At 39.5% G+C, this 19,497-nt stretch overlaps 1 protein-coding gene across 4 annotated transcripts in view; it reads left to right on the forward strand.

Moving 5' to 3' along the window:
* LOC126457436 (mitochondrial dicarboxylate carrier-like) overlaps window positions 1–19,497 on the forward strand; it is a 79,427-nt gene that overhangs the window by 47,252 nt on the left and 12,678 nt on the right. For all 4 annotated transcript variants that reach the window (XM_050093712.1, XM_050093714.1, XM_050093713.1 and 1 more), the window contains exons 4-5: window positions 8,035–8,201; window positions 12,551–12,758. In XM_050093712.1, the coding sequence (XP_049949669.1) occupies window positions 8,035–8,201; window positions 12,551–12,758 (375 nt within the window). The remainder of the gene's footprint in view (window positions 1–8,034; window positions 8,202–12,550; window positions 12,759–19,497) is intronic.

Genomic DNA, 19,497 nt, shown 5'->3' on the forward strand with positions numbered 1-19,497 from the left:
TGGTACTGTGTTATGTGGGGGATGCTCCTCTGTGGCAGGACTATGGGACTTTGGGAGTTGGTGGGAGACTGGAAAGATAAGGCATGGGAGATTTGTTTTTGTACAAGGTTGGGAAGATAATTACGGTCAGTGAAGGCTTCAGTGAGACCATCAGTATATTTTGAGAGGGACTGCTTGTCACTGCAGATACGACGACCACGGGTGGCTATTCTGTACAGGAGAGACTTCTTGGTATGGAATGGGTGGCAGCTGTCAAAGTGGAGGTATTGCTGGTGGTTAGTGGGTTTGATATGGATGGAGGCCATCTCTGAGGTGGGTGTCAACATCTAGGAAGGTGACTTGTTGGGTTGAGTAGGACCAGGTGTAGCAAATGAGGGAGAAGTTGTTGAGGTTCTGGAGGAATGTGGATAGGGTGTCCTCACCTTCAATCCAGACAGCAAAGATGTCATCAATGAATCTGAATCAGATGAGGGGTTTAGGATTCTGGGTTTTCAGGAAGGATTTCTCTAGATGGTCCATGAATAGACTGGCCTAGGATGGTGCCGTGCGGGTGCCCATAGCCGTACCCCGGAGTTGTTTGTAGGTAATGCCTTCAAAGGAGTAGTAATTGTGGATGAGAATATAGTTGGTCATGGCGGCTAGGAAGGAGGTTGTTGGTTTGAAATCCATAGGGTGTCTAGAAAGGTAGTGTTCAATAGCATTAAGGCCATGGACACTAGAAATGTTAGTGTACAGGGAGGTGGCATCAATAGTGATGAGCAGGACACCGGGTGGTAAAGGGACAGGAACTGTGGAAAGTCAGTAAGTCAGTGGAGGAAATGGTTGGTATCTTTTATACAGGAAGATAGGTTCTGGATAATAGGTTGAAGGTCTTGGTCTATGAGAGCAGAGATTCTCTCAGTGGGGGCACAGTAACCGGCCACAATGGGTCATCTTGGGTGGTTGGATTTATGAACTTAAGGAAGCATATAGAAGGTGGAAGTTTAGGGAATGGTAGAGGTCAGTAGAGAGATGGACTCTGGGGAGAGGTTCTGGGATGGGCCTAAGGATTTGAGTAGTGACTGTAGATCCTGCTGGGTTACTGGAATTGGGTCACTGTGGCAAGGTTTGTAGGTGGAAGTATCTTACAGCTGACAGCTGGTGTCCTTCCGCCAGGTAATCCTTGCGGTTCAAAACAACGGTGGTGGAGGCTTTGATGGCAGGTAGGATTATAAGGTTGGGATCAGTTTTTAGATGGTAGACTGCAGTTCTTTCTGCAGATGTAAGTTAATTTGCATGTTGATGGCTTTGGGAAATGATGGTGAGGCAAGGTTATCTGTTTCTCTGTGATTCCTCAAATTGAACTATGCAAACATTTAAAGAAATTTTCAGTTGCTTGTACATTCTGTGCTTAATAGCTATGCCATCTGCCCTCTTAACTCATGAAATGTGATGCCTAACCAACATAAGATTTCATTTTGATGTTTCCATACTATCATTGTTTCCAGTTGTTTCCCTTACTGTTGATCTGTTCAGTGGCACATCTCTGTGTGAAGTAAATAGCAGTATATTATTCTTTATAGTTTGTCCGTGTTGTTCTTTGGCGAAACATAAAAGGCAGCGACAAATGATCATTGGGCCTTGTTCCATATTTTGTTTTACAAAACGTCAGCAAGAATAGCTCATTTAGCCATTTTGAAACCCATGTCTTACACAGTTATGCTGTACCATTCATTTAAGTTCTTTAGCAAAATTTCTTATTTATGGTGTAATACTGTTATGTTCTGTGATATTCTGAACTGAGATAGTTGTGTAATTCATTCGCAGCATTTTTCTATATTATCACTCAGTGACTGTTGGAATCAGCATGCTGGGATTATGCTGCGATGAAACAATATAGAATGGACCACATAACTCATTTCTTGTGTCATTTTATTATATGTGATGAATTAAAACTTTTTTATCTTTTCTCAGTTAATTGATCTCTAAAACTAGATACCTGATTTGATGTAAACATGTTAAAATTAAACATGGAAAATACTCAGTTAACGCAGTTTAAAACAAAACAAGCAAAAAATTAAATGATACTCTGGCCAGTCACAGAAACCAGTATTTGCAGGAAGCTAGCTGTGTGAAATTCCTAGGAATGCAACTGGATAAAAATCTCTCATGGGACTCACACCTACAGTACCTTGCAAATAAATTAAATAGCCTAGCATTTGCAACAAGAACATTGTACAATGCTATCAGTATGGGCATAAGAAAAGTAGTATATTACAGCTACTTTGAGCCAGTAATTAGGTATGGAATTGTATTTTGGGGTAATTCAAACCATGTGTGTTGAATATTAAAACTTTAGAAAACCATCATTAGAAATATGCATAATGTTGGGCAAAGAAAATCATGTCTCCCACTTCTAAAAAATCTGTGAAAGTTCTGTAGAAGAATTCATGAGTGACAACCTGTAGATTTGAGTAGGAGAGAGAGCAAGTACTTAGGGCTGTAAAATTTTAAAAGGTTGTTACTTTTGAAGAAACATTATTAATTGCTTAATTAATTAATTAATCAGTACAGTACATTATATTTTTGCTATAAGGAAAATTGTAAACCAGTTTTTGTGTTTTGACGATTCTCCTGCACATTAAGTCAATGACTCGAAATTTTATGTTACGAGACAATAAACTTCTATTCTGTTCTAGTCTTTGCTATTCTCTCTCTCTCTCTCTCTCTCTCTCTCTCTCTCTCTCTCTCTCTCTCACACACACACACGCACACACACACACATACACACACACACACACACACACACACACACACACACACACAGATATACCACATTTACTGCAGGGAAATCAGTTTGGGTGTTTGTGGTTCTGACACAGGGGAACTAGAGGGTTTTGTGTGTGTGTGTGTGTGTGTGTGTGTGTGTGTGTGTGTGTGTGTGTGTGTGTGAGAGAGTGAGAGAGAGAGAGAGAGAGAGAGAGAGAGAGAGAGAGAGAGAGAGAGAGAGAATATGGGAGTGAGGGGTGTGAGTGAGTGAATACTTGGAAAAAGAGTGGTACCTTACTCACTAGCTAGTGAAATTTTCTGTCGGTATGTGCATCTCTATGCTATATATCAGTCAACTGCAAATAAGTTATTATCTTTTCTCTTTTTGTTTATTGTTTCCATCCTGGAATTTACACTATCATTCTATTTCTGTAACTCATTTTTAACTGTAAATACTCTTTGACTACTATTGACATATTAATTCATCATGCTCTGCTGTTCCCCAGGTGTTGCAGACAAGTGTAAGCATGGCTTCTGGGCTTTATTTCATTGCTATTGATGAGCTGTCTAGGATTCCTTACTGACCCCTGAGTGCTAATAATGAATGTAGTTGCACCACACATGGGTATCTGAATGATGTTGAGTTAAAGTGTACAGCAGACTTTCTGCCCTGTATGTCAGTAACTTTTCACAATTCTGGCTGTTAAGTTGCTTTTGGATAGATCTGTCTGTTGTGATCTCATTTTGCTGCACTTGGTCTTCACTTCATGTATTACCATTCGTCAGGATTGCCATCATTCTGTTTCCCTTGTATTCTGTTCTACAAAGAAACTGACAATGCATCATTGTTGCACTGAGGAAGAGATCATTAAGACACTCACAAAGAACGACAGTGAGTATGAATGATTCAGTGTTGATTAACTGGTAAGTCCTCTACAGTTTCTAAAAGCAACAAGCCTAAGCTGTCTATAACAGCAGGTATAACACTAGTCTTATGTTTCAACAAGCTATCAGCATTGATTCACGGACAGGCACAATAAAAAGACTGATAGTTTTTTCCTTTCATTGTACCTGTCTGCTCCTCCTCAGTGTGGTGAAAGCAGTCTATCCATTTCATAATATCGTTGTCATTCCACCCTGGAATTTCCATTTGAATTTTTAACATCCACAAATTTGCAGAGAAGCTTTAAAGTCTGAAACAAATTTTTACACCTAAAATAATTTTTGTCTCAGTGGTGGCTAATCCTAGAGCAACAGAAGGGGAGAGTGCAAAATTCCCTCCAAAAATGTTCAACACAGGACAAGGCAGACCATTTGAGTAACCCAACTAGATGCTCAGACACAGGCTACTTATTGCAGGTAGAAACATTAGGTGATAATGACTAAGCCCAGCACGACTAATAGCAAGCATGTCTGTGGCAACTTAAGTGTTAATGCAATCATTCAAAACTTTGTCTTGGACTCAGTGCAGATGCTGTATTTCTTCATTTAAGGTTTGTAACTAGATTTCACACCATATATTTAACTTCTGAAGTTAATCCTTTTTACCATTTATGTTGCTTAAGTCCTTTAAAATTGTGTAATTTTTTTAATAATGCATGTAATCACTTTAAGATGAACATTTTCCAGACATGGATGAGCAAGTTGCAGTTAATTTATTGTGTATGGGCTGAAGAAAGATGGTTAAAGCCAGTTTCTAATGTACATTGTAATATTATATGGAAAGGGATTGATGAAGTATAACATCATTTTGGTACATGGGGCAAGTGTTTTCATTATTACTTACCCATTTCACAGACCCCTGATTCATTCACTATCCATCAATTCTTTAAAGCTGATAAGTGCCTCAATTTTCAAAACTTGAAAAATTTATTATTGGATGAAAACAAAAAAAAAAAAAAAAAAAAAAAAACCCAAAGCACCTGGAAGGTTAGGAGGAAACGAAATAAAAATGTATAGGTTAAGAGGGCGTGCAATGTTATTTCAGTGACTACAAAATGAAGTCACATTTACAAAGAACTTGGTAGTGTGACCAAACTCACCAGTATAGCATTGCTCCCTCATCCCAAATCTGGTCTGGATGAATGCACTGATTTGATTGGGAAGGATTTCATAAAGCCATTGTATGCTCTCCTGAGGGAAGTCGGCCCACAACTGTTGTGGCTCATTCTAGATATCCTGGATAATGCTGTGGGAAGGATGGAGTTGATGTCCGAGCTGGTCCCACACATTCCATTGTGGAGAGATTTCAGGACCTTGCTGGCCACAGGAGTACATCAACATAATGCAGACAGTTCGTAGACACACATTAAAAAATGGCAACACAATTCTTCTGCATGAGAAGTAACGCATGAGGATGCAGGATGTCTGTGACATAACATGTTGCATCCAGAGTTCCTTCAGTCATTACCAGCCATAACCTGAAGTTATACCCGATGGCTTCCCATATTGTGATGCCAGGAGTAACACCATGTGTCTCTCCAAAAAATTTGACCTCTCCTCAGTTTTCTGCTGTGCACTCCAACAATAGTCATTTGAGGTAGAGCAATACAGCAATTCATTGCTGAACACAATGTGATGCCATTCTTCAGGAGTCCTTGCTTCCCAGTCACTCCACCATGCCGCACGTGTTGGGTTTTGATGTAACAGCAGCCTACTCATTTGATGGTGATTCCCTTGCCGGTGTGCTTTTAGTCTCCTGCCAATGGGGTACAATGACACCAAATGTTGCAAGGAGACCATTATTTGTTCCCAGATGGCAGGTGCAGATGTGAAGGGGTTGCAATGTGCTTCATGCACAATATGACAACCCTCTGTTGTTGTGGTCAGATGAGGTCAATCTGACATTGACAACAGGTATGCCTGCTCTTATGTTCACATGCAGTCCAACATCTGGCCATTGCTACACCTGAATTCCCAACAAATGTAGATATCACACAAATCAACCAGGCAGCCAAATGGGGTCCTACAGTGATGAGGTGCTTTTCAAACTCTGTCAGATAATGCCATCTCATTCAAATATGTGGCATCTGCACACCCTTCATAGTGATCACTCAGCAGTTGACACTGCTTACATCCCTTATATCCTCTACCAGGCCTAGTAACAATACTAAACATGGACAACATCCACTCTGGTGTACTTTCTACGTGTCACAGAGAATTTCAGCTCAGTCTTTCTACATGCTCGCTGATGGTGTGCAAGTGCACGAAGTTACATTGATGCCTGACCATGTATTCTGGTTGCTTCAATTTTTGTCGCAGGCAGTGTAGATCTACAGTGCTTTAATGTCACTAGAAACATTATAGAGAGTTTTAGCATGCATAGTGTGGTGCCAGAAGTCTTTCTAACCCTGGAGTTGAACTTAGGCAAAGCCCTGTGTTTCTGTCGATGGTTCCTCCTTATATCAGCTTGCTAATATAGTCAAGAGTTTCAAGCATGGTGATGCTGTACTTTTAATCAATTAATTGATTAATTCATGCATTATGTTCTGTAGATCTCACAAGGAAGGGATGTGGAAAGAGTCAAGTTACACATCAACAGACAGAGACAGCTACAGCAGGCTTTTTCTGTGAAGTATATTAAGAACAAATTATAATTACTTCAAATCTTCTCATACTGATAATTATGAAAATTACTTTAAAGTTTGTGTTTATTAGGAGAAAAGCAGCTACTTTGAAAAATGTCACTGCTAGTGATCTTGCATAATTCAGCTGCAGCTTTTATTGAACATTTCAAACAGTGCATTTATATATCTTTACACAGGATGCCATAAGCTGTGTATGCAGTAGAGAAGTGAAAATTACAAAGGTCATTTAATAAGTAATGCAACACATTTTTTTATGAAAGCAGATTGGTTTAATTCAGGACTCCAATACACCATATTATTCCCCACTCTTTTGGCTACAAAACCCTATTTTGCAATGTAATCTCCATTCAGTGCAACGATCTTACACCACCTTTTTGGAGGGCCATTTATGCCTGCATGGTACTAGTCTACTGATTGGCTTTGGAGCCAATGTCTTGCTGGATTAAAAACCTCGCTATCATCTATGTGCTGCTTCTCATTGGACCAAACAGATGGAAGCTGGAAGGTGCGAGATCCAGGCTATAGCGCGGAAGAGGAAGAACAGTCCAATGAAGTTTTGTGATCTCCGCTCAGGTGCACAGACTTGTGTGAGACCTTGCATTGTCATGGAAAAGGAGAAGTTCATTTGCCTTTTTGTGGTGACATAATGCTAATTTTTCACAAAAAGAAATTCAGTGACAGCTCTCTGCTTGGAACATACCTCCATTACAGATGCAATTTTGAAGGCTATGTGTAACGCCACCACCTATTGGAATTTCATGACACTATAGGTGCTGAAGTGGGAATGTTCCACGATGTGCCAGAACAAATTCCACATTTCTTTCTACTTAAACTGGCCGAGAAAAAAAAATGCATTGCATTACTTATTGAACACCACTTGTACAGATTTAAAATAAAATCTTCTGATAAATTATAGGAGTGGTTTTTATATACCTGAGGAATTTCAATTTTATGTCTCATTTGCACTGGCAACCCGCTATAAACTTTTGCGCCGGAATATAGAACTCCAATCTGAATCCTAGATAGGGCTGCTTAGCCTACAATGAAATAATTTTTACTTCTAGTATTGTGATTGTAGATTTCATCCTATATCAGTATTGATACTACTAACCACAAGTACCATTAGGATGGAAATGTATCATCGTGTAAGTGTAAGAAACACAGTGTCCCCGATGAGAATTCTGCAAGATCTCTTAGTATAATGCCCATTTCAAATCTGTGTGGTAGTTTCAGATAGCCTCAAAAGGTCAGATAACCCACATTTTATCTACTAGTTTATCAACTGCAACATCATTGAAATCTGCTATAAAAGTTTATGGCAGTTATGCTGTGGCAGACAAAGGAAATAAATACTGATGTTCTGCAGCTCAAAAAAAGCGAACACAACTGATCACACCACTGCTATTATGTACGCAGTTGGTGAGGTAAGGTTATGATCCTTGTGGTGGTAATTACTAATTAATTTTGAGATATTGTGTTTCCATTCAGTACCACATTGGCATTGGATGTTCAGCAGTCAGGAAATTCTTCATTCAGTTGGTACATTTATCTCAGTAACTGTGAATACCTCATATATCACATTGTGGAAACTTGAGGAAATAACTTTTTGCCAGTCCATTGCTATCATTTCCATTTATTAATGGGAAGATACTAATGTGAAAAATCATATAGACTTCAACAGGCATTGTATGGATTGCAGGTGACAAAGCAGGCTGTCGCCCCATCTGGTGAAGCAATACCTTTTTACCAACGGATTGGAATGGCAGCAGTTGCTGGTGCTGCTGGAGGCTTTGTTGGCACCCCTGGAGACCTGGTTAATGTACGCATGCAGAATGACATCAAATTATCTCCTGAATTACGAAGAAAGTTAGTAATAATTTACTATATGATTTCCATTTTCTTTGATCTCAATAGATTGGTTGATGGTAATAATAATTTTTTTTTTCCATTGGTAATCTACTGTCCCCACACCCTCCAACTAACTGTTTCTGTCCCCTCTGTCCTGTCACCTTCTCACAATTTGACTCCCCTCACCCTCTTTGTGTGCTGCTGTCTGCTGGTGCGCCCACCAGTCTTTTACCCTCTCTCTGTTCCTCTCCTTTCCACTACCCATTTTTTCCACCTCCTCTCCTTCCCATACAGCCTCCCGACACTGTGCCTGTCAGCCCTGTCCTACCACCTCTAGTCCCTCCATGCTGCGTGAGGCAGTGCCGATTCCTCTTCCATCACTATACCCTGCTATCACTCCCCCCTCCCCACCCCACTTTGGATTTTTGCTTCCGTTCGACATGTTCCTGTTCTAGTTCTAGGCGGAGTGGCTGGAGGTAATATGTCATGTATATGTGAGGTGTACTTGCTTGTGTGAATGTGTGTGAATTTCTCTTTACAGAAAGAGGCTCTGGCCAAAAACTTCTGTGTAACAATCTTTTCATTGTGCTGGCCTGCAGTCATCTTTACAAGTAGCGATCTGCCCCTTTCATTATATTGTTGATTATTATTATTATTATTACTATGGCTTTCAAAATTTTTTTTTAATATAAAAAAGTATCAAAACTATGGTTTTTATTTTGCCTTTGTAACTGATGTGTGTGTGTGTGTTTTTATTTCTGTACTAGTCTTGATGTATCACCATATTGTGCAAGGATGCTGTGAGAAATCCTGTTTAGGTTTACAGAGGAACCATTTAGTGTGGCTTGAGGCAGTGCTGTTTCACTGCTAAATTATTTCTTTTGACATCTGATGTTTAATGGTTTCATGCATCCCTCTCTATTTGAGCTACAATAAAGTGCTTGAATGCCTAGTTTATTCAATATGTAATTTCCTCCAGCCAGCTCTACTGTCAGTCTTTGTGATTGTTATTGTTGCTACAGCATGATTGTTTCTAACCTAGCTTTGTGATAAACAGAGACTGGTGTTGTTCATCGCTATTGCACCAGTAATACTTTCATTGTGAATGTAATTACTGTCTGTTCAAAGAATATGTTTTGGGTCACCCCTTCCATTTCTGTGCTATAATGCTCCCTGTTGACTAGTTGATGTTTATGTTTTCTTTCACTTTCGATGCCTCAAGCATGGTTCAAGTTATATTTCTGCCCAATTAGTTTTTGTCTTTTACCGTTTCTTGTCCACAGTTGCAATTACATCATTTACTTTTCGTAATGTTCAGAGTTCATTCTCCAAGGAACATAGTACTACATGTGTAGTTTCAAATTTGCCTTTATGTGATTACAGAGATCTAGATATTGTTCTGTTCTGAAGTACTGTTTGCAAGTTTCAGTTTCATTTGCACTTACTGAATGAATGGATGGATGGAGACTTGCGTAATGTTACATTCCTATGCATTCTTCATTCATTTGATTGGCTTATTTACTACTTTTGATGTTTGATGCACCCTGCACTCATTTAGAGAAATGCAACTGGTGCTTCTTCTTTTACTAAGCTCAAAATGAGAGAGAGAGAGAGAGAGAGAGAGAGAGAGAGAGAGAGGTTCAGTTGTGTGAATATTGCTGTAGCATAAGAGCATATCAGAGTTCCATGAATAAGGCAGTTTACTTGTGCTGTCTCTCCATTGTACTGGAATAAACTGCACATGGTCTTGGGGTTCAACCAAAAGATCCAATTGTTTCAGACATATGCAATTACTGCAACATGAATTACCCTATCATCAAAAACACCTATTAATACTGTCATAAACACAATGGCAATGTGAGCTCCTGTATTGTGCTGCATAAAATAATTGTGGGTCTTTTTGTTAGTGGTTAGTTCTCTGAAAAAAGTTCTAAGACATTGTTCAGACATGTATCAGAAGTTACAGATTGTTGGAAAGAGGTTGGTCCAGTATTCAGTGTTTCAGTAATTGGCCACCACACTCCTGTTTTCACATCATGCAGAGGCCTTTGATGTAATTAATGAGGATTTTAGAATGCCAGCAATTGATAGTTATACGAGTTCACATATACTGATAAAAGCAGCCATGCTTCATCAGAAGAAAGCAATATTTTAAGATCAGCCTTGGCAATATACATGGACTTCAGTACCCAGTTGCAGTACCCGTATCGAGCAATAGTGTTAGAATTCATCAGTTGATACACTACCATTACTTTGTAAGGTTTCAGTTGCAGTTCGCGCACAATGATGTGAGAAGATTCTGTTGGCATAACAGTCTTGCATGTTAAATGGTTGATTAATTTTCTCAGGCTTCTTTCTAAGGCCACTCCCAAATAAGGGATGTCCAGTGTTGACATGTCATCATCGAAGATGATCTCAATTCCATCATAAGTGTTCAAACATTGATGGCTGATAAACCCCAAACCCCAAAACATGTTAAATGATGAATTTATAGAATGATATATAAAGCAACATACAAGTACATCTACCGTCACATATGTTAACCAGTAAATGCAGTGTTAATTAACATGACATATTCCACAACATTTTGTATAAAGACTATAACAATGATAGTTTTGAGAGATGTTTCTTTTCAGTCTGTTGTGGTGTTAATATGGAGCGTAACCTACTTTTGAGAATAGGCTTTCAGTAGCTGATGCTGTGGTATGAAACTCAAATACTTCTGTGTAATTTTTTATATCTTTGAATTGATAGTACTGATGTTATAATTTTGCGTCCAAGATATCTTGTTTAAGATCTGGAAGGCTATCTTTCAGATAACAACTCATTGTTTCTATTTCAATTTGGAAATGGTTCTTTTTGGGTATTATTTTATAATGTTCACTCCATAAATCAAAATGGTTTCTCTGTTCACCTGTAATGTACAATGTGTTGCACGTTGTCACTGACAGTCTTTACAACAACTGGAACCAAATCCCTGGTGGTTTTAATTGCCTTCAAACATACTAAATCTTTTCTCAGGTGTATGTCATTAATCTACAATGATGTTCATGTGGCTAATATGTTAAAATGTTCAGTTGCTATTAAGCTCTCTTTTATTTGTGTTATGATGTTACTCTTCAGATATTCTGCAATAGTCTGTGCTGGATGCATGTCAGATACTTTGATGTTCAACATATTTGTTATTAAGATTGGTTTACAGCCTGCAATGTACTTTATTGTGCAAAGTTAATTAGCAGCCACTTCTGTAGGCTGCAGACTGTCACAGCTGTCTGCCAGATCTGCGATGCCTGTGATTGTTAGCTTGGTTGGTGCACTAGCATGGCATTTAATGATATTAATTATTACCTGACACAGCTGGAAAAAAATCTTTCACTTGAATAAAACACTGAATACCACATAGCTGATACTTCTTGAATTACAGTTTAGGTATGAGTTTTTTCTTAGATCATCACTTGCTACTACACTTTGTTGAAGCCAAACTGCAGTTCTTTTCACAGCAATAATCCACTCAAGCAGTTTGTCAGTCTTTTCAATAAAGTTTTTTGCTACCAGATGAGCATGTGTGCAAAACCCTGTAGCTGACTGTTTCTTCCAAATGCCATTTCTAATCCTTTAACCACTGTAATGAGGTCATTATGAGACATGTCCTAAAAAGATTTGTTTAAATGACAAAAAAATTATTGACAGTGATAACACGTAGCCTTGTTTTTTGTCAACATCAAAGGTCAATATTTTGTCTTTAACATCAGTGTTACAGTGCACACAAAGAATTCAATATTGGTCTTAAACATTGATGCCTAAGTTTTCAACATTGATATTTCATAAATATCAATGACACAGACATTTCCTACTCCCAACTCACGTAGTGTATCCTCAGTTAAAACTGCGCCACCTGCTGCCCTGCCTGTCCAACAGGCCAGAGTGTCATGGTGACTGCCAAGTGCCAATGCAGTATTTGTTCCTGTGCAGCATCAGTATCAACACTTGTATCACAAGTGAAATATTTTGTACCTGGATGAATGTGAAGTGTATAGTAGCGGAGAAACAACTACTAAATAATACAGGTTTTCAGATTAACAGTTCTTTTTATTTTTGTACTGTGAGAGAACTTTATTTCCAGATTATGTTCCATATCCCTAATGATTCTTCTTCGTACTGAAATATAATGGGAGCACAAATTCTGAATAGTTATAATTTACTCACTTTTGTAAAGAAGAATTGAAAGTTTTCTCTTATTTGGTTGTGTACACTAGCGGTCTGTACCTTTCCATTATTTTAAATGAATGTTTGATATCTCTCTCTTTAAATATTGTACCTGTATTTCATATCATGTATTAATACTAATGAAAGTAGGTATTTTGCAGCTACCGCCATGCCCTAGACGGAGTAGTTAGAGTTCTTCATGAAGAAGGTCTACAGCGGCTGTTCTCAGGGGCATCCACTGCCACTGGTCGCGCTGTACTCATGACTATTGGACAACTCTCTTTCTATGATCAATTCAAAATGTTGCTACTAACATATGCTGGCATGTCAGACAACCTCACCACACACTTTCTTGCTAGTCTTTCAGCAGTAAGTACTTGTAGAAATTATTGTGTTAATTACTCCTATAATATGAAATTTAAATTTGTTGTGTGTACATAACTGATGCATTAAATAATTTCTCCTAGTGCAGAAACTGAGACTTCTACACCCTTTCATATTTGTGCTCGTAGTATGTAAGACCCTGAAACTGTGCAAAAGTATTTCATTATTACTTATGGTCATATCAGTAGATTAAGCTGATTGCTCATATCCTGCATCGTTATTGATTTCTCTGACAGAGTCGAGTCCCTTAATGAGAATTTTCAAATGCTATCATTCATGTGTCACGATATAGGGTGTGTTCAGAAATTAATGTTACAAACTTCTAGGCCTTGCAGAAGGGACAGAGTAGATGACATTTTGAATTGGAGCCCATATCTGGAAATGTACGATTTCTATGCTACAGATATTTGAAAATATGTTTGCTAGGAAAGTATGCAACAGTGTAATCGGGGTGGGGGGTTCTTACCGGGGATTGGCTGATGTCGTGTAATGTCCATCCTACCTCTCTGACCTGTCTCTGTGAGTGTTGTAGCAACGTACTTGAGTACACATTTGCAGAATACACAGACATGATCCTTCTGTATGGTGAAGCTCAAGGTAACAGAAGAGCTGCGTGTCACCAGCCATCCACATTATATGACTCCATGGTGTACCATTTTTGTCACAATTATGCAACAACTGCATCATGTTGAAGAGAACCCATTGATGACTAAATGAGCAGTTTTTTGGTTGTTAATGAGTGGAATTTAAAACAAGTGATATACTGGGTCACACTTAATAAGTTACTTGTGAAAGTGGCTGCATTACCAATACGTTTTCAGATACACTACTGGCCATTAAAATTGCTACACCACGAAGATGACATACTACAGATGCAAAATTTAACCAACAGGAAGAAGATGCTGTGATACGCAAATGATTAGCAGAGCATTCACACAAGGTTGTCGCCGGTGGCGACACCTGCAACTTGCTGACATGAAGAATGTTTCCAACCGATTTCTCATACACAAACAGCAGTTGACTGGTGTTGCCTGGTGAAACGTTGTTGTGATGCCTCGTGTAAGGAGGAGAAATGCGTATTATCACGTTTCTGACTTTGATAAAGGTCAGATTGTAGCCTATTGCGATTGCGGTTTACCGTATTGCGACATTGCTGCTCGCGTTGGTTGAGATCCAATGACTGTTAGCAGAATATGGAATCAGTGTGTTCAGGAGGGTAATACGGAATGCCGTGCTGGATCCCAAAGGCCTTGTATCACTAGCAGTTGACATGAGAGGCATCTTATCCACATGGCTGCAACGGATCGTGCAGCCACGTCTTGATCCCCGAGTCAGCAGATGGGGACGTTTGCAAGACAACAAACATCTGCTTGAACAGTTCGACGACGTTTGCAGCAGCATGGACTATCAGCTCAGAGACCACGACTGTGGTTACCCTTGATGTTGCATCACAGACAGGAGTGCCTGTGATGGTGTATTAATGATGAACCAGGGTGCTCGAATGGAAAAACGTGATTTTTTGGATGAATCAAGGTTCTGTTTACAACATGATGAGGGTCACATCCATGTTTGGCGACATCGCGGTGAACGCACATTGGAAGCGTGTATTCGTCATCGTCATACTGGCGTATCACCCGGCGTGATGGTATAGGGTGCCATTGGTTACACGTCTCGGTCACCTCTTGTTCGCATTGACGGCACTTCGAACAGTGGATGTTACATTTCAGATGTGTTACGACCCGTGGCTCTACCCTTCATTTGATCCCTGCAAAACCCTACGTCTCAGCAGGATAATGCACGACAGCATGTTGCAGGTCCTTTATGGGCCTTTCTGGATACAGAAAATGTTCGACTGCTGCCCTGGCCAGCACATTCTCCAGATCTCTCACCAATTGAAAACGTCTGGTCAATGGTGGCCGAGCAACTGGCTCGTTACAATACGCCAGTCACTACTGTTGATGAACTGTGGTATCGTGTTGAAGCTGCATGGTCAGCTGTACCTGTACACGCCATCCAAGCTCTGTTTGACTCAATGCCCAGGTGTATCAAGGCCGTTATTACGGCCAGAGGTGGTGGTTCTGGGTACTGATTTCTCAGGATCTGTGCACCCAAATTGCGTGAAAATATAATCACATGTCAGTTCTAGTATAATATATTTGTCCAGTGAATAGCCGTTTATCATCTGCATTTCTTCTTGGTGTTGTAGCAATTTTAATGGCCAGTAGTGTAGTTGTAGCACGAAAATGGCACTTTTCGGACAGGGGCTCCTATTCAAAATATTATGTACTTACTTCCCTCTACAAGTCCTAGAAGTTTGTACTGGGAATTTATGAACATCCTATATATTATGGCTGAGTGAGGTGGTGCAGTATTTAAGGCACTATTCATGAACAGCAGGGTTCAAATTCCCAAGCCATCATTCAGATTTAGGCTTTCTGTGATATTTGTAGATTAAGTAAGATGAATGTCATGATGTTTTTTATTGAAGGATATACATGATTTTCTTTGCCTTCCCTGTTCAGTCTTAACTTGAACATCGTCTCTACTGACTTCACCATTAGTGGGACATTAAACCTTGATCTCCCTTTTACATGATATATTTCTACATATACTCGGCAAATTACTGTGAAGTTCATGGAAGAGGGTACTTCCCATTGTATCACATATCCATTTATATGTAGTGTGTGGAAAGGATGACTGCTTAAGTGCTTCTGTGCATGCTGTAATTAGTGTAATCTTCTGTTCATGGCCCTGTGATGGTGTGACAGAGCAGAAGGCAACACCCACATCATACTAGCCAGGATGGCCACTTCTGCCCAAGAATGGCATGTATGGGTTCTCTGGGTGGGGTCTTCCAATACTGCGTTAAGTGTGGAATCAAGAGTGCTCACTCAATAACAACATTCATTATTAATCAAAGCTTCCATCAAAGAGGTTGATGTCTGTACCCAGGAACTGCATGGTGGATGTAACACCGGGGTGGCGGAATGCCGCCTCAACATAACACAGCCGAAAGTACAAATGGATTTACTGATGCGAAGCCGGAGTCAGCTCATCGCCAGTGACAGTATGGCCAGCCTCGCATATACTGCAGATGAGGGCGAGTAAACACCCTGTATTCGACCAACGACCCTTGGAGTCGGCTAGAAAGTCAGACGGTGACAGCCTGTGAGTGGCCTCCTCTTGACAGTACCAGTTTCAGACCCAGAAATGTAAGGTCAATCTGGCAGCTTGTAGATAAACAACTTCACATAGTTGCGTATGGTGAGGTTGTAGCAGTGAGGCCAAACATTGGACTGATGACTGTCACAGAGATTGTCATGGTGCTGGTAGAGGTTGGCAGTTCAAGAACAAGTGCTGCTGATTGGTGGATAGAGCATAGGGTATCACAGGAGCTCACTTCCCATCACACGGACGGCAGTAGAATTGTAGCTTTGTGCCTCAGCATGAAGTAACACATTCCACTGCTATGGTAGACTGCTGTGTTGCTAAATGCTGCACCAGCATCTTTTTAGCACCCAGGTCAAGCGTTTCATTTATGGTGGGCCTGCTCACACCTTGGCTGTTTCTGAAGTTTTGCCTGCAGCTGATGGTGCAACAATTCCTACATGAAAAAATACCTATGATGGTCTGCCATGTTTCCAGATTCTTCTCTGAATATTTGTTATTATATTTTGTTGGGTCAAATCCAAGATAATTTATAATTTTCCAGAATGAGATTTTCACTCTGCAGCGGAGTGTGCGCTGATATGAAACTTCCTGGCAGATTAAGACTGTGTGCCCGACCGAGACTCGAACTCGGGACCTTTGCCTTTCGCGGGAGGTAGGAGACGAGATACTGGCAGAAGTAAAGCTGTGAGTACCGGGCGTGAGTCTTGCTTCGGTAGCTCAGTTGGTAGAGCACTTGCCCGCGAAAGGCAAAGGTCCCGAGTTCGAGTCTCGGTCGGGCACACAATTTTAATCTGCCAGGAAGTTTCAATTTATAATTTTATTGTATCAAAAGAAAAAATCCATTGAGAAAACTGTAAAATTACAGAGAGACAGATTGATAGGTCACTACTTAGCTTCAAGAGATGAAATTCCATGTATTACTGATAGACACATTTAAAGCTCTCTCTCTCTCTCTCTGACCTCCTACTCTGTCTGCCACCTCCAGCTCCTTCTTTGTCTCTGCTTATCCTCACAACACACAAGTCCTTCTTAGCCTAGTGTCTAAGTGACCAACCCATCCTTTCCAACCATCCCCATCACACCTCTCTGTTCTCCATAAGGGAAGAACTAACAGTTGTGAAAGGCAGTGAATGTTTCTATTTTTAAATTATATGTCTACTGAAAAGTCAGCCATTCTGTCTCTCTGTAATTTTAATGTTATATTGTGTTATTTTGCTCTAGTAGTACTAGAACTCTGTACCTTTATAATATATGAAATATTTAACTGTAGCACCAAATAATGACTTAGTTAAAGAAAAGAATAGAATAGGAGTCTGCCAGAACCTTTTACCAGCAATAAAATTAATTTTTTTTTATTCTTGGCATCTAAAGTGTCTCTAGTTCATTAATTCTCGTAGTAATTCACATATTATGGTCTGTAAATCCCAAAATACCAGACAGACAGGAGAATACTGGAAAGGGCTTACAATTGGTTCACAGCCAACCGCTTAACCCTTAATATTACAGAAGCCATATTCTGCTATTGCAAATAAATAAAAAAAAAAAAAACCTTACAAGTACTAGATGTAGAAATCAGTGGGCACATACTGGATAAAGTCTCAGGTGTGAAATTACTAGATAATTATAAACTGAGGTTACATCAGCATGTGGAAATATTAACCAAAAAGCTGAGTTTTGCCTGATTTGCAATCAGAAATCTCTGTCATTGTGTTGACCTGCAGACTGGATTGCTAGCATACTTTTGATGCCTTCACTCAGAGCTGTCCTATGGCATAATCTTCTGCGGAGTGCAGCTGTGGTGCAAAAGTATTTATTGTACATTCATGAGATACAGTATTGTCTAATGCTGATAACTGAACTTCTTGCAGAAACCTCTTCAAGGACTTAGGTATTCTTACGCTTATGTATCAATACATAACAATATTTGTTGGTAATAACAAGATTGAATTTAGATGCACCTGCAGTTCACAACCCCCAATATGATGAGTACAAGTCATTTTTATTTAGACTATGCATCCGTCCCAAGGATTCAGAGTTGAATTTTATACTGTGGTCTAAAAGTCTCTAATAGGCAGCTAGTGGGCATCAGACAGATAATTGGAAGTCCCCAGACATTAAAGAAAAAGAAAAAAAAAAAAAAACAAGTAAAAGAACACCTCATTAATATCACTTCTACAATTTATCAGTATATTTAGACTCATGGATGTAAATTCCACATAACTCTCCTGTTTATGTTACTTGACTTTGCCTATAGCCTATATACCGTATTTACTCGAATCGAAGCCGCACTTTTTTTCCGGTTTTTGTAATCCAAAAAACCGCCTGCGGCTTAGAATCGAGTGCAAAGCAAGCGGAAGTTCTGAAAAATGTTGGTAGGTGCCGCTACAACTAACTTCTGCTGTCGAATATATGTAGCGCTACACAGGCATGCTTTGTAGGCACAAAGATAAATACTGGCGCCAAAACCTCTGCGTCAGTAAATAAATTTAAAAAAAAGAAAGGTGGAAGACGAGCTTTTTTTTCCTCCGCCCCGAGTTTCGACCACTGCATTTTCATACATTATCCAACGAGGTAAATACAAATTCCGTATTGTTCATCTTCGAATGTAGCAGAATTTCAATGTACTACGAAAATCCGACTGGCAAGACTGTTTAGGATGTTTGTCAATTTGGCCAACTCTACGTTCTGAATTTTTTCCTATCTGTGAGAAGAGATGGTTGATAATAGGAACTTTTATAAATTGTGAATCACATGCAGTATTCTCGTCACCATAAGAATAATACGAATATAAACATTTTGCCATGTATTGTTTCGTGTTTGCTGCTATCTCATTTAAATCCTGTCTGCGTAATAAACCACAAAACTAGAGTGAGACAACAGCAAATGCGGAAGAATATACATATCATGTCATGTTTATATTCGTATTATTCTTATGCTAACAGTGATACAGTCAGAAATGAAGCACGGCAATTGACTAGATTTTTAAATCTAAGATGACTCTAATTTCTGTGTACTAAAGAGGCGCCTGCAAAGATTTTCAAACGGAGAAAAATTTTCGCTAAACTCTCTTTCAGAACATCTTCTATCATACGCAGTCTATTATTTGGTTCTTGTTGATCATTATCAAAGAAAGCAGCAGTGTAAGTAGCAACAAGTAGCAGTCTCTTGCCATTGTTTCACTAATGAGACGATTCCTATCTCTCTCTTTTTTTTTTTATTTGTAAGCGGCAGTAGCACGCACAAAAGCAAGCCATGCCGCGATCGGCGACAGGCCGTAAACACACGGTATCAGAGTACGACAAACAATGCATGACACAGTACAGTAATGCATTTTCATCTTAGAGTGACGTGAACACCTATAACAAAGAAAACGGCACTTATCAGATCAAAGCAAGATAAGCAATTTATTAAAACCAGAAAAAGGAAGGGTACTTGTATAAATACGGATGGAGCACCTGACGCATAGCAATGACTACCTGGTAAAGCTTAACTGCTAAGCTTACTACGCGAACCAAACTACTGTAGCTGTATCGTCATTCATTCGACCTAAATT

This window comes from Schistocerca serialis, chromosome 2, assembly GCF_023864345.2.
Source record: "Schistocerca serialis cubense isolate TAMUIC-IGC-003099 chromosome 2, iqSchSeri2.2, whole genome shotgun sequence".
NCBI lineage: Eukaryota > Metazoa > Arthropoda > Insecta > Orthoptera > Acrididae > Schistocerca > Schistocerca serialis.